Below are 17,212 nucleotides of genomic sequence, written 5' to 3' on the forward strand. Positions count from 1 at the left end.
CGAAAACTGAGACTAAAAAAACGTCGTAATTTTTCATGGTTTTCTTGGTTTATCTCTTTTCCGAAAAATATTTTGTTAACACATGTAATGCAAAAAAAGTTTATATTTACAAGACCTTTCATTTGATATCAGGAAAAAGGGGCTGGCCCCTAAAATTAGGGGTCCAAAGGGCTCTAAAGTCTTTCATCTGTAGCCCTTTACTGAGGGATATTTTGTGAACAGTTATAGAAGCAAATATGTTTATTTTACAGTTATGTATCCAAGTAATGTAATGATTTTATTATGTGTTACGTAATTAGGGGTTTTTAGGGGCCAAAAGTCCAGAATTTTGATCACACATATCTCAGAAAGGAAAAATATTTTGAAATGCAGTATAGAAGAAAAGATGCTCATAATGATGTATTAAATCATATGCAATTTTCAAAATTTCGTTAAACGGCCCCTATAAGGAGTTTAGGGATCGGCCCCTAAAATGTTCTTTCCCATATATCTCAAGAACGGTAACGAATTTCTAAACAGTTGTTGAACAAAATGTGGTCAGATTTAAATGACCTTTTATTTGATATCAAAAAAGGGGGCTGGCCCCTCAAATTAGGGAACTTAAGGGCTCTCAAATCTTTCATCTGTAGCTCTTTACCGAGGGAAATTCAATGAAAGGCTATGAAAGCAAATATGTTTATTTTACAGTTCTGTATCCAAGGAATGTAATGATTTATTCATATGTTATGTAATAATGATATTTTAGGGTCAAGAGTCCATAAACTATAACCAGCTATATCTCAAAAAGTAAAAAAAATTTAAAGCAGTATATAGAAGAAAAGATGCTCAAAATGATGTACTTTACAAAATGCAACCTTCAAAATTTGGTTCAGCGGCTCCAATACGGAGATAAGGGATTGGCCCCTAAAACTTTTTTTTGTCAGATACCTGTTGAACGGTGACGAATTTCAAAACATTTGTTGAACAAAGCTCTTATCCCTGAAACAAAATAGTATCTGGCCCTTAGAATGTAGACCCTGTTTTTCTATTCTAAATCATGTTTAGCTGTTAAATAGCAAAATCAAGATCGAACGTATATATCTCAAATTCTAAAATCGGACGGAAGACCTCTTCGTTGCTCGCAACAAGATCGTGTCTAGTTATTATTTTATTTTTTATTTTTTTTCTGACTTTTTTCGAACGCTATTTCTCGTGAACTACTCGACCGATTTGCATGAAATTTACAGGACGTATTGAGCATCAAACGTACTTGATATAATAAAATTTCTGGCTGATGACGTCACTTCCGGTTTGAGATTTTGAGGATTTAGTAAATTTTTAAGGACCATTTTGTCCACGTAACTTCTCAAAAACTAATTGCGATAGAAATATGAAACTTTCAGGGATAGTAGATGAATGTTTGTAGATGATCCTATTTATTTTATATTTTGAAAAATGCGCAAGGCGGCGAAGCTCGCCCGAGCTCGAAAATTGGCACCAATTTTTTTCACGAAATTTTCGCACATTTTCGGCCCTAGCTTTTAATGTGTAAATATTTTGTTAAGACATGTAATGCAAAAGTTGTTTAGATTAACTAGATCTTTCGTTTGATTTAAGAAAAAAGGGTCTGGCCCCTCAAATTAGGGGCCAAACGGGCTTTAAAGTATTTTTGCAATAACTCTTGATTGAAAAATAATTTGTTATCAATTATAGAACCAAAAATGTTCATTGTACATCTGTTTATCTAAACAGTACCATGTCTAAGTCATATGTTACGTCATTAGGGGCTTTAAGGGGCCAAAAGTCCGAAGTTTTGAACTTAAATATCTAGAAAAGGAGAAATATTTTGATAAGCATTATAGAACAAAAAATGCTAAAAATAATGTTCTTAACAATATGCTACCTAAAAAAATTTTGTTGGTGGTCCCAGTAAGGATTTTAAGAGTCGGCCCCTAAAACACATTTGTTCAGATATCTTTAGAACGGTCAACAATTTCTGAACACTTGTTGAACAAAATGCGTTTATATTTACAAGACCTTTTATTTGATATCAAGAAAAAGGGGCTGGCCCCTCAAATAAGGGGCAAAGAGGGCTGTAAATTATTTTTATAATAACTCTTAACTGAAAAATAATTTGTTATCAATTATAGAACCAAAAATGTTCATTGTACATCTGTTTATCTATACGGTACCATACATATGTCAAATGATACGTAATTAGGGGTTTCAAGGGGCCATATGTCCAAAAATTTGATCATTAATATCTAGAAAAGGAGAAATATTTTGATAAGCATTGTAGAACAAAAAATGCTTAAAATAATGTTCTTAACGATATGGTATCTAAAACATTTATGTTGGTGGCCCTGGTAAGGAGTTTAAGGGTCGGCCCCTAAAACACAATTGTTCGGATATCTCTAGAACGGTCAACAATTCGTGAATACATGTAGAACAAAATATGTTTATATTTACAAGACCTTTCATTTGATATCAAGAAAAAAGGAGTGACCCCTCAAATAAGGGGCCAAAGGGGCTACGAAGACTTTTCATAATAACTTATTTTTTGCGATAATTTGTTATTAATCATAATCACAGAAAATAAGAGCTTATTATTCATAATTCAAAACTGAAATCCGTTCTAAAATCGGACGATGCAATACAGAGATATAGGGGTTTAAAAATTGATTTTTCCGGACATTTTGATTCCACATTCTTGGTTAAGAAAATAGTTTTATGTTCAGACTTAAATTAACTCGTACCTAAAATTATTCGATAATTGTTGAATCGTACTTTTACACATTCGGATTTGTATTTGCTAAGTTGTTCTTGAAATCGATAAGCTTTGTTAATTCGTACTTGGAATCATTCGGATTTTGTTAATTTGTACCAAGAATAATTCGATTTTTTTCGTCTTAGTTTTTTATGTTAGTTTAAGAACCCTGCTTCTTACAGGAACTTTTAGCTTTACTTTCGACATTACCGGAAGACCCACTCGTTGCTTTGCAACGAGCTTTGCTCTAGTTATTATTATTCTTCCTCTGACTTTTTTTGTGGCTTATATCTCAAAAACTATTCAACCGATTTCCACGAAATTTTCAGAACTTATTTGGTAACGTAAATACTCGAGGTTATTAAAATCTAAACTTATGACGTCACTTCCGGTTTTAGAAATTGACGATTTTGTAAATTTTAAAGGGTCATTTTGTCCACGCATCTCCTCCGAAACTAATCAAGATAGAAGCTTGAAATTTTCAGGGATTGTAGATAAATGTATGTAGATGTACCCCATTGCCTTCACTTATGAAAATTGTGCAAGGCTTTGAAGCTCGCCTGAACCTGAAAATAAGCACCAAATTTTTCCACGAAATTTTTGAACATGTTCTGAAATATCTTTTGATGTATACATATTTTGTGAAATAATGTAATGCAAAAGATGTTTATTTTTGCAAGACCTTTAATTTGATATAAAGGAAAAGGGGCTGGCCCCTCAAATTAGGGGCCTAGAGGGCTCTAAAGTCTTCTTATAATAACCTTTTACTGAACAATAATTTGTTATCAATCATAGAAGCAAAAATGTTTATTGTACAACTGTTTATCTAAACAGTACCATAGCTTAGTCAAATATTACGTAATTAGGGGTTTCAAGGGGCCAGAAGTTCAAAACTTTGATCATTTATATCGGAAAAAGGAGAAACATTTTGAAAAGCAATGTAGAACAAAAGTTGCTCAAAATAATGCTCTGTACAATATGCCACCTTAAATTTTTTGATGATGGCCCCACTAAGGATTTTAAGGGTCGGCCCCTAAAACACATTTATACAGATATCTCGAGAACAGTTAACACTTTTTGAACACTTGGTGAACTACATATGTCTATATTTGCAAGACCTTTAATTTGATATCAAGAAAAAGGGGCTGGCCCCTCAAATTAGGGGCCAAGAGGGCTCTAAAATCTTCTTACAATAACTCTTTACTGAACAAAAATTTGTTATTAATTATAGAAGCAAAAATGTTCACTGTACAGCTGTTTATCTCTACAGTACCATAGCTAAGTCATATATTACGTAATTAGGGGTATCAAGGGGCCAGAAGTTCAAAACTTCATCATTAATATCTGAAAAAGGAGAAATGTTTTGCAAAGCAATGTAGAACACAAAATGTTAAGAATAATGTTCTTAACAATATGGCAATTAAAAATTTTTTGTTGGTGGCCCCGATAAGGAGTTAAAGGGTCGGCCCCTAAAACACAGCTGTTCAGATATCTCGAAAACGTTTAACAATTCGTGAATACATGTGAACAAAATATGTTTACATTTGCGAGATCTTTTATTTGTTATAAAGAAAAAAGGGCTGGCCCCTCAAATTAGGGGCTAAAAGGGCTAGTAAGTCTTTTTATGATAACTTTTTTATAAGCGATAATTTGATATTTTTTATTTAGCAAAAACAACGAACTTTTTAAACTTAATCTAACGCTGAAATTCGTTTTAAAATCGGACCATGCGCTACAGAGAAATTTGGGTTTAAAATTTGATTTTTCCGGAAATTTTGTTTCCGCGTTCTTGGTTTAAAAAATAATTCGTACCAAAAATAATCGTGTCAAGTCGTACATGAACACATTCGGGTTTTTTTTGTTAAGACATTCTTGAAATCAGAAAGGTTTTTGTTAAGTCGTACTTAAAATCATTCGGATTTTGTTAAGTCGTACCAAGAATTATTCGATTTCTTTTCTTATTGTTTTAGTTACTCTTGTTTTTGGCTTAAGAACTCTGCTTCTTTCAGGTACTTCTAGCTTTTCTCTCGACATTAACGGAAGACCCACTCGTTGCTTTGCAACGAGCTTTGCTCTAGTTCTTCTTCTTTTTCTTCTAGACGTTTCTTTAAACTGTAATATCTCGCTTGTTTGTCATTAGATTTTATTCAAATTTTCAGGGTTTATTGGAAATGACAATAGCTTACTATATCACAAAATATTTCGCAATCGCTACTTCCGGTTTTGAGTTATTCCCCTTTGAATATTTTTTTAGTGGGTCTCGTGCACCTGCAAAGGCTCCGAGTTGATCCGTAGCAAGTAGTTTTAATTTACAAATCTTAAAAGTAGACATCTTGAACGTTGTCCTCCTAGTTTTACATGTTTGATTAACCCACGTTTTCTTCTTAAAAAATTACATCGAAATTTATGTTTCAAAAAATGTTAAATTTTGCTTATATCTTTGCTCAATAACTTTTTAGTTGTAAATTTTTTCAAAACACATAAAGAACAAAAGTTGTGCAGAATATTAAGAGCTTTCATTTGATACCATAAAAAAGGGGCTAGCCCCTAAAATGAGGGGTCTAGATTCCTTAAAAGTCTTTGCTTCATAACTCTAAAACGGTAAATTTTTCGATATCGGCGTCGCTGCAAAAAATGTTGTTTGTGACTTAATTGATCTGATAAAACTGTTTTTGTGTTCGGGTATTGCATAATATGAGGGTAAAAAGTAATACGTGTTGACCAGTACTCGCCGCAATTTGGCCAAGTTAACGAAACTCTCCCTCGCCTGCGGCCGAGAAAATCGGTCACCATGGTCGCGGCTGGGCTACCTAGCGGTCAGCGGTTATCTAATACACGAGAGTGCGTCTCTCATATATGAGTTTATTTAGCCGCAAACTCAAGAATTGTTTTAGTTTTGATTACACATAAAAGTTTATGGACTAAACGATTAGGTGTCAATTAAGAAATCGTTCAGTTAATTAATAAAAGCACTGTCATTCTCAATCTAAAGCAATATGTGACATATATCAATTGTGGGTTTCAAGTTTAAAATAAAGAAATTCTATTTGATAGAATATGGTCATTATACTGCAAACTTCTCAAATCTTCCTGGGCTCTGAGCTGTGCGTGTCTGTGCGTTGTACCTTTACGTAATCTATCCTTCGTCCACGGCCGAGGTGATCAGCCACGGCTGCACTAGCTAGCAATAAGCGGTTATCTAATACATAAGATTCGCACACCGCGACGCACACTTGATGAATATGAACGTGTTTGAGTTTATATAGCCGTAAATACAAGAACTGTTTTTTTTATGCTATAAAAGTTTGTCCATTTTGTATTCATTTTATTAAAAATTTGAGTGTAAGTGAATATCAATGAACGATATTATTCCAAATCGGAAACATCGTCAGACATAAATTAATGGTTGGTTTGTATATACAAAAAATTTTAACCCCCCCCCCCCCCCCACACACACACACACACAAATATTAAATGATGATCATCCCTCGCACTTGGCCGAGGAGATCCAGAGCGAGTGGACAATGATCCGCGGTCGGCTCGTGTTATTCTACATGTACCTTATCACGCGTTCATGTTTCATATTTTGCACGGACAGAACTATATTTTATTATGTTTTCAACTATTATAGGTTTAAGGGGAAAAGATAAATTTATTTTACTTGTACAGTTGATTAAGCATTGATTTAATTATACGATAGCGTACAAGGTAGTTTAAAAATCAAATCAAATCAAATTATAATCAAAGTCCCATGTTACATGTTTGCGGTAGGTGCTAGCACGATAAAAGAATGTCCTGAATTGTCCTGAATTGAGGCATTTGATGATTATTTTAAAGAATATTCACATGAGTTTTAAACAAATTAAGATTAGATTCTATCGGCCACATATTAATCACTCTGTAGTTTTTTCAACATGGTTGTTCGTTTGCTGCGCCCCCCCCCCCCCTCCTCCCGCCCCGCTGACAAGTGCTCGCGCTGGATTTTTTTTTAAGTTGGCAAAAAGATATCCAGATCTGTCGAAAATCATTTTTGGTGACTTCTCCTTATGTGTAACATTTTCTCCTCAACGTGTATCGTTTTCCCACTCGTTTGTTTATTCGGTCAGTCTGTGTTAATTCAATCCCCACGTGCGACCGAAAATCTTGTGTCGCTTCTCAGAACATATGTAATTGAGTAACAGTTGGAAGGGTGCTTTTATAAACAATAAGACTATTGTTCGAAGTCAATCATCTTCACATTGAAGATGTGAAATCGTAACCTGAGAATGTGGCTAATAAATTAACCTGTTAAACACGCTAAACTTCTATAGTTATGAACAGAATAATTCATAATGTATTATAATTAAAAGTTTGAAGTCAAAGGAAATTTTGTTCTTAGGAAATACGACTACATTATGCAATGCAGTCGATCGCCATAGAATTCATCAAAGTACTGCAAGTGTCGACAGATTTCCTATTTCTTTGAAAGACCATGATAATTCACTTGACTTGCAGACTGTAGTATAGCGACATATCTGCCTCCCAAAAATATATGCGCTTCTCAAAGTTACACTTAAGTAAGGTAGATGTGCGTTATTGGGGATTTTATTTATTGCTAATTGTATGAAAATTGATAAAAAAAACTTTAAATTGAAGTTGTGTATCATGAGGTTGTAATGCAACTTAATTTACTTACAAGGTTAGCTACAGCCAGTGGAATACTAATTTTAGCTGAACAATGAATATCTGATGTACATACAATGTATGACTGCACATACGGATTACGGACCGTGGGCAGACGATACCCATGAAAGTCCTTTAATACATCAATGCGCAGTTTGATCTAAAAACCAACCAGTTTCATAACTTCTTCGAATTTCTCTAACACGGACTGTCTAATTCCTTCCCAGAATTCCAATTTACGCAAGCGCAATTGAAGTTTTTTTTCAATCTAATTAGTCAACCCACTGACATAAAAATAAGGATTTTTCATATGATTACATTGTCGAGAAAAGTAATATTCATTTCTGTAAATAAGGTTATTTAATTCACGTTACATAGCGGTGTCTCTATGAAACAGCACCATCTGGTGTAAAATTTAGATGCTCGCTTTTGCATAAATTCTCCCGCTTATCTTTTTTTCTTAGCTGATTATATAATATTTTGAATGTCCAAGTCTACTCGTATCATTAAATAATATCAGACGACACACATTTCCCTGTAGAAAAGTTCAGAAAAGCCATAAATTTTGACTTAATACTAAATTTTGTCAGCACGTAATAATTCTAAACTTGCACATAGTCTTCAGAAATTTAGAAAGATTTAAATAAAGAAGTTATCCCATAGAAAAGGTTACGTGTTTTGTAGGCGGGTTCGGTTTTTAAAAAAAATACAATTCCTGACATGAATCATGAGTACATACTGTTTATAACAATGCTTGCTACCCTTTGAAAATTTAACTCGCCATTAGACATCTCATTTTATGAAGAATTTTTGAAACGATTACACAAACTGTGTTCGACAAATAGTTTTTCTTAAACATTTTCTTCCTTTCTTTTTCAAAACACGTTTTATATAGAGGCTTTCAATCACAACACGTTTTTATAACAAAAGCAGAACTGAAAGTTTAGTCATTATAATCGTTTGACACCATATCACATATATTTTCAACCCGCAGCAACAACGGAAGACCTACTCGTGGCTTTGCCACGAGCTCTGCTCTAGTTACATTTTATTTCTGTGAGTAGTAGTGATTTCCATAAAATTTGGAATCAAAATGCAAAACTATAGCTTAATTTCGCATTTTCGGACTTACACAAAATGAGCACAAGACGTTGCCGATATATATGTTCATATGTAATATATACCTCACGTAGTTCTGCGTCTATTGGATGTTAAGCAAATACGATTCTATACATATAGGGCCCAAGACACCCCCTCCAAAAAATAATAAATAAATGAATTAATTGATAATTTAAAAAAAATGCCCAGATTGAATACGATACGGTACATCGGTGGCTCGAACCCCATTAACAATGTGTTGTAAAACTTCTTTGAACCACTAAGCCAAGCATTTTGTTGAATAAATGATATACACACTAAAAGACCTTTTTTTCTAATTAAAAAGGTCAATTTATGGTATGAATAAAATCGTAAAGGTGGCTCACTTCACCTTTATAAAAAGTTTCTCAAATCAGCAGAATATTACTTGATTGGGATAGAAAACATAACAATTTAGATAAAAACAAATCAGAAAGTCGTAAACAAATTGCAATTATATATTAGATTTAAAAAAAAAATTATCGTTTCAAAAATATAGTGAATGTGAAAAAGCGGATGCGAACACGCGATCTACTTTTCACAAGCACAAGTACATTATCCACTTAATTTACAGAATAAAAGAAATGAGCCTCGATGAAATGTTTTTAGATAAAACAACTCTTACATCAATTAATTTTGATATGTTATATTTCAAAATTATTTAAAATTAATTTCACTAAAAATACTTAAAATGTTCTGTTAGACTGAATATAACATACCACATTAATTAGTTTTACGTGAGAATATTCATCGCTTATTCACACGCATATGACCAAAATACATCGATATCTTTCGTTAATTAATGACTTTTTTACAAGTACAATGTTGTTTTAAATCATAGAGCAAATCATAGAGCAAATAGTGTTTGCACATTTGATTTTTTTTTATCAACTTTTGTTTCAGCTGATCATGAAGAGAATATCCTAATCATAGAATCTTGATTAGATTTATCAGTTCAACATCATTTTTATTGTAGTATGCTAATTTGAAAATCTCTATTTGATGAACCTAATCTGGTTTTAAAGTCACCTGAGATACACGATTGACCTATATTGTAATTGGTTTTTGTCCGTCGCCATGCGATGTGCGTGTGCTAACAATTTTACCTTTTTTTGTTAATCATCTTTATAAAAAGAGGAATCGTAATTGTTAAAATAATGTCTCTACCATCCCTTGGGCACCACAAGCGTGGTCATATATGCTAAAAGCGCTAAATTAAAAAAAATCGTCTTCTCTACTCTGAGGAAAAAAACTGAATGCATGGTTTAGATGTCCATGAAGTCCACTACCAGAATTGTGAAATTCATGGCCCCTGGGTCAGGGGTTCAAGCTTTAAGGTTGAGCCAATATGACCATATAAATGAAATGTATTGGATCTTAGAGAATCTTCTTCTTTACTACCATATAATTATATTTATTCAAACCTAAATGCATGGTTACGATGTCCATGAAGTCTTTTACCTAATTTATAAAATTCATGGCCACACAGACAGGTGTTTATGCCCTAGTGTGTGGCAAATATATCATTGCAGTGAGAATGTATGAATTCTTAGAATATCTTCTTCTTTTCCCTCACACATGTGGCAACCAAAACTGAATGCATGCTATGATGTTCACAAACTCTTCTACCTACATGTAAATTGTAATTCACGAGGCTCAAAATGAGGATATGTTAGAAGCATTTCTAATATGATCCGGTAATGGAGTCAGCGTTTGGCAATGAAAGGAAAAGAACGGTACATTTAAGATGTTTTCTAATTTGTGGAATTTTAAATTGTACTTGTACATCACCATCTTCCCAAGTCAAGAGGTTCTGATCCTTTCCGCTCTACATAGACTCTTGACCGAATAGGAAGAGTTTGGCGGGGTTGACATCTCGAACGGTGGTTGGTGTCATACAAGTTTGCATGATCCAACAAGAAACGTTTCAGTTATTAATTGTGAATTGATCAATGTTGAACCGTTGTCAAATGAATTTGAGACAGACTAGTAAGTATTTGCCTCTCTGTTATCGATTTTTAGTCCGAGTGAATCCATATTTTCTAAAAATTTGATTTTGTTCATGAGAGCAGCCATATTGTTCTCTTTATAACACAGTCTCTGATTAGTCAGAACAAGAGGTCACAAAAGTTTCAAAATGAGTACTCTCACTAGATGGCGTAATCGTGTTGTCTTTTCGGTCAAGGGTTTGTGTAGAGCGGAGCGGATCAAAAACCCTTAAGTTGGGAAGATGGTTCGTCACTGGTTCTTAGATTATAATGTGGACTTGTGGACGATATGGTTCTAATTATTCATACAGATACTGAGGTGAAAAAACCATTAATGATTAAAAAAATAAGATTAATTTGTGAATTTTCCATCTCGATAGTAAAAGATTCCCATCTAATTCATTATATAGCTTTTCGCGAGAGGAATAACATCTTTATCCTGTGATTATTATGGCTGTTTTATAGCCTTATTTTTGGCCTTTCGGGCTTTATGGGATTTGATCACGTGACTAACCCGTATTTATATCCCGTTAAACATCCAAATGTTATACCTTATTTCTTCCATATTGTCAACAGATAATGACATATGTTCTTTTCTTATTAACATATCAGGCTGTGTATTTGCGTTAGCTTTTTGCATACCAAGTTGACATCGGCGTGATTATGTAATATAACCGTTGATTAGATGCAAAGAGGGTCAAAGAACAAAGCGATATACTAGTATGTGTTACTTTTTTCATTTACAACATGCAACGTTTGATGACACGTGAATCGACTTTGCTGCCGCTGTCTTACATAAAATAACAATAAAAAATTTTTTTTAAATTTTTTATAAAAATCTTATTAATAGACTCTTGACTCTCGTAAACTCAATACAATATACACTTAGGTTTGTCTAGTATAAGGTTTCATATGATCGCTAATATCATCTAAATGTCAGCAGCATTACTAAAAAAAACACTTCTGTAGTTTCTTTTTTTCTGCCTTTTACTTAAAAAAATGTTCTAAAGTTTTGAGACTTAAACATAATGTACATTTCCTGCGATCAATTCTATACATCGAGCAACAACTTTGGGATGGAAAGCTTAACTAAGACCCAAATGAGTTACAATAATTTAAGCTTATGCTTAAGGGAGCATTAAGTAAGATGATAATAAGACAATTTAGTATTCATTATCATATGTCCTTCACACAGTTTAAAGACCACAAAATATCGTTGCAATGAATTTTAAAAATCACATTCACCGTCGTAAAATGATTACAAGGTAACAACATTATGACATATAACATAAAATAATCAGGTTGACATTTAAGAAATGAAAATCGGAGACTTCAATGAAGATAACTATTGAAAATTAAGTACAAAAATAGTTATTTGTCATTTGTGCGATTTTAAGTGTCTCATTTATTCATCCATTTAATATTCTTTTCCTATTTTCAGAAAGTACATGAAAAGTAATCTGTAACAATATCGTCACATAATTATTTCATACAACACACCTAGGTACAAACATTTGTATAATAAAGTGTGTATTTTTATAGCAACAAACGTAAATATATTTACACAGGATTACTATGTATGGATAATCTTTTGTTTATTGCAAAAACTTGAACAATAAATTTTCCACATAAAAGTACATGTAGAAGTTTTTTTTTATTTTGTTCAGATAATTGGATGTTTTAAAGTTTACCTTATAGATATTTGTGGGAAAAAAACCGCCTTGTCAGGGGTTTAAAGCTCGGCACAAATACAAAGATCCAAACTACTTATATCACTCCAGAACTGGTCCCTGTTTGTTGAAAAATACGGGCAAGTACAAGCAAAATGGTCAAATATGTCGGTGGTGTCAGTGTTGTGTAGTTGGCAGGTGCTGAGACGTTATGTTGGGGTAACAGTCCAGAGATTTCTTTGATCATTTCTGCTGACCACGAGTTTTCCAGATTCTTGGTAAACCCGTTTTTTTATGGAGTATAGGTAAGTCCGAATCATGAGGTGTGTTCGATTGGTCCATTAATGACTTTGAAATATTTCCAACTGAGTTATTAATGATGAGAATGAGTTATCCAAAGGAGTAATCTCGCTTCTCATTCCAATTTGTAGTCTGTAAAGCAAAATTTCTTTTGCTAAAATTTAATGGGAAAACTTAAAAGTTTTCAAAAAAATAATTATTTCCTCTGATCTATTTCTGATATGACGGGTCTAAGACCTACCAGACTTTCACACACATCTGATGGCGTTGATGTTTTCAAGCCTTAAATGTATATGACGAAAAAATGTTGAAATTTAATAAATAACTGATAATCCTGTGATTTAAAACCACACTCACATACATAAAGTGTAGAGGGTAATTGCACTTTTAAAATAAAAATAAAGATTCACAAGGGTTACTGGGTTACAGTTTTCACAAAATAATTTTTTTATTGCATAAGATAATTGACGGCTTCTTTCATCTAGTAATAGACTTTTATTTGCAGTCTTGGATTATACCAAAATTGTTATAATCATTATGTATGAGCATGATTTCGTCCCCAGTAACTAATAACTGATAGTGTTAAAAGTCAGGTTTGTGATTTTTTTCAAAAAACTATTATGCTTGATTTTTCAGCGTTGACAGCGAAACTCCTTTTGCAAGAAGAGTTGTATGCTGTATCAAGCATGTTTTGAAGTAAATTTGAGTTTCAAAATAAACAAGCGATATCCTCTGCAAGGTCTGGAGGTTGATGATATAATTCTATGAATCCCGATGGTCGCATTTACGCGTTTGAGCTTGTTAGGTAAGTTATCAATGAAAACTGTATAAAGAAATACAGATAACACGCACCCTGTTCCACGGTAAACCAGTTTGACTGTTGTTAGTTTACAATGACTGCACTCTTAGGATTGATATGAGAGTGGTCTATGAACACCCACAATTAACCATAAGTGTCCATATTCCTAGTGTGAATAATTTTGTCAAATACTTTAAATAAAGTCGATAGTTATGAAACAGATTGGCAGATATCCGGATTTGTTTTTTGGGTTTTATTTCCACATTTATAAATTGGGACAATAAAGCGCTGTTTCATACCAAAACGAAATTCGACCCAGGCCAGGTTTTAAAAAACTGTTGAACAAGACACGTATGTTTTCAAACACAACATCTTTTTCATGTATTAAAGGTTTTGTCTTGATTTTATCTGGTCTGAGAGCTTTTGTAAATGTTAATACTGAAATAGAATTGTGAACTTCTTTTTCCGTAATGCTCCCATTTGAACAAAAAATATAATAACGAGTCGCTCGTGACTTGTTGTCATTTTATTTAATAATGATACTAGAAGGCATTATTAGAGGTGTATCATTTTGTTCAGTTTGATATCTTGATGAAAAATATTCAGCAAAGACGGCCGCCACGCTTTCCGGTGTATTATCTATCGATCAGCAAACATGTTAAATAGAGAGAGCTATAAGAATAAGCGCTATTGCTCATATCAGATATCTTGTAGGTTGTTTTGTTATTTCACCTTCTTGCGAGAATATATGCAGACGGGCTAATTTACATGAAATTGTAGAATGGTACAATTGTTTGTAACAAGGCATTACAAAACTGAGAGAACACACACAGTTTCTCATCTGAACAAGATGAGAACAAGTAACAATACTTAAGGAATACTGTATGCAGGATTATTTTCGTCCAGTGTAAATTTCGCTCTTTGTACACTTAAAAACAGTTGGGTTTTTTTTTTCGTGAATTTGAGACATTCTCCCGCTGACAATGAGGACAAAAAGGCCAAAAATAAAACAGTGGCGAATATTTCTCTGTATACGGTAATTGATATATTCCAAAAAAAAAATTGGTATGCACACGAAGACAAATTCATTCTAAAACACCATCCTATAAGGCTAAAACACTGAAAACTACTGTTAAACCTAACTCAAAATAAGTGATGCATATACACAGAAGGAGACTACGTTGGTACAAATAGTGAATATCATCATACATCTGTCAAGTCTTTTTGCCTGACACATCTTTTTTTCTTGTTTTTTGTTCTGAATATCACTCTGAACTGAGCTTCTTTTCGCAAACATTTCATGCAAAGTACCACTTTGGCCAGAATTGTCTTCTACTAAATCTAATGTACGTGATGAAACGACATCCTTGTAATAAATGTGCAAGACAACCGTCACCATGATAACACTGAAACCATTAAGAATAATCTGAGTTGTAACGTACACGCTAAACCAGGAGATATGTACCGAGTTTTTTGGCATCGAGTCACTAATCATGCTTCCGAACACGGCGAAAGTTAAAAATATGGCCATAGACATTCCCATTTTTTCTCCAGATTCAATAGGCAATAGAGAGCAAAAAGTGTTCATGATTGACAAGGCAATGATCGGAAATATCAAAGACAAAGTTGGAAATAAAGGTATCCTTCTTAGGGTTATTGTCATTTCAAGAGTGTAATAACCGACCTCTTTCACGGTTGTTGAAACTAAATCCCATTCCTCATTTGGTATATAGTATCCTGATTGAAAGCTGGACTGGTTTTGGACCAAATGTATGTTTTGTAGAAAATAGTTGGGGGAGAAGAACTCAAAACTACAAGTCTGTGTATCAAAGGGAAAATTTTGAACGTTAAATGAACAAATAATAATACTTTCAATAGTTTCTGAGAGAAAAACACGACCAGTGTTTTCAACACCCACCTCACTACCAGAATTTGTAACTGAACCGTAGGTCACACATTTTTTGCCAGAGATTTCTTGCAGATTACAGACGACTGGAACCCAAACTTTGACCGCAGGTAATCGGAGATACTGGATGTTAGAGAATTCACTCGTATTCCATGTAAGATATTCGTCAGTCCACGTGACTTCTAACCAAGATGCAAGGTGTAATGTTTGCGATTTCACATCCACCTCGTTGAGGGACAGAATATATAAATTAATTCCAACTGGGATTGTTTTGGAATACAACTCAACAGGTTTCCTGTATCTGGTGTAGTTTGTAAACAGCGTGTCTAACAGGATAGTTTCTGTCTCCGCTTTATATTTCCCCTGGCACACGGCTATTTGAACAAGAACAAGACTAGAAAAGAAAATCACACCCGTCAAATTCAAATTTATTATTTGGTAACTCATTTTCGAATGTTGCATTTCCTCTTCGTGCTCTAGATATAAAAGTATTTATAAGCGCTTTTTTTATTCACGATATCCTGGTTGATAAATTTGGATGGATGCATAATTTTATTGAGAATTGGACCATTGATAGGAGATCAAAACTCATACATTCAAAACTTGTTTGCCACTCGGTTTAAAACGTACAATCCCATTATTTAACTATGAATTATTCAATGAGCGCCGAGATCATTCCAATTGTTTCATTATTGACCATTTCAATATGTCTAATGATTACACAAATATAGTGCCATTATCTGGTTCATCTTTTGCAACCCAAAACAAATAAAATTCAGGGATGCTTTTTACCATTAAATGTGCTTGAACTATTTTACATTAAGCTTTTAAATTAACGTATTGCAAAAAAAGTTATTTATGGAATGGGTTAGGAAATTATAAAATGCTGGTTAATTTTGATGACATAAATGCTTTTCCAATTCTCTATATTAAAATTAGCTTTATTTAAAAAACATTTCTTTATTTGATTTCTTAATAAAACGCTGGGTAGAATAATGAAGTTAAAGTGTAGCCTCCAACGACTGTCTTTAAAAAGATTTGACTCGACTTTGATTTGATTTGATTTGACTACAAGTCCTTACATTGTTGAATAAGACAGCAAAGTCCCTACATTGTTGATACACACAGCAAAGTAACTACATTGTTGATACATATAGTGAAAATATATTTCACAAAATCAAAAACATGTACACATGTTATATACAAGTATATATTAAGTAATATTTGCATATTGTGTTAAATTGCTCTAAGGTGCAACTCATTACGTCATTATCACAGCAAATTCTAAATATATTTTGGCTTAGTCACTGCATATGTAAACTTTTGTTTTACATTACGTTCATGTATTGCTGTTAAAGGGACCATTTGAGCTCAACATTTTCAAATTTTACTGTTTTCATTCTTAATGTGTAGAATGATTAATATGGGTTTTGTTAATGATTCCTTAAACTTTTAAAGTCAAATATCGAGTAACAAGCAAGATGCAGAGTTTGAAATTCTTTATTTTGTAAAACAAAGCCGACCAAAGTCTTGCTATTTTTACATTTGTGTTGCATTGGTATAAGTTTCAATTCAATTCAATTGGTTCTTTCTTTTGGTGATAATATTATCTATGAACACATTTAATCAGTTTATTTTGGTTGCCACGAGTCATTTTGTCGAAGAAATGGGAATTTCCTTACTTAACATTATTTGTAAACAAATATGAGACTCGAGCCCTGTTTACATAACAATGAATTCTTACCTTATCAAACTTGTAACTTGTCATCTAACATTTAAATTTTAGTCTATCATTCAAAATGCACAAATTTTGATATCAAATCGTGTTTGAGTCTCTTTAAAACATTTCTTAAAAAAATAGATCCAGATCCAAATTTCATTATATTTAATTAGTTTTTACGTCACTGATATTTTACACACAGACGAAATTTCAGTAATTACGGATAGAATCAAGGCCACACACAAAATGAAGACACATTTGCTAAGATAACTCGTCCATGTACA

The 17,212-nt window shown here is 33.1% G+C and overlaps 1 protein-coding gene across 1 annotated transcript; it reads right to left on the reverse strand.

Moving 5' to 3' along the window:
- Positions 1-14,169: 14,169 nt before the first annotated feature.
- Positions 14,170-15,668, reverse strand: LOC128162069 (neuronal acetylcholine receptor subunit alpha-7-like). The gene has a single exon (XM_052825258.1). The coding sequence runs from the start codon at positions 15,653-15,655 to the stop codon at positions 14,441-14,443; it is 1,215 nt and encodes a 404-aa protein (XP_052681218.1). The 5' UTR covers positions 15,656-15,668; the 3' UTR covers positions 14,170-14,440.
- Positions 15,669-17,212: the final 1,544 nt, after the last annotated feature.

This window comes from Crassostrea angulata, chromosome 9 (assembly GCF_025612915.1).
Source record: "Crassostrea angulata isolate pt1a10 chromosome 9, ASM2561291v2, whole genome shotgun sequence".
Lineage (NCBI taxonomy): Eukaryota > Metazoa > Mollusca > Bivalvia > Ostreida > Ostreidae > Magallana > Magallana angulata.

What these genes read in the sequence shown, in the direction of transcription:
- LOC128162069 (XM_052825258.1), bottom strand. Translation starts at nt 15,655, where the DNA reads ATGAGTTACCAAATAATAAATTTGAATTTGACGGGTGTGATTTTCTTT.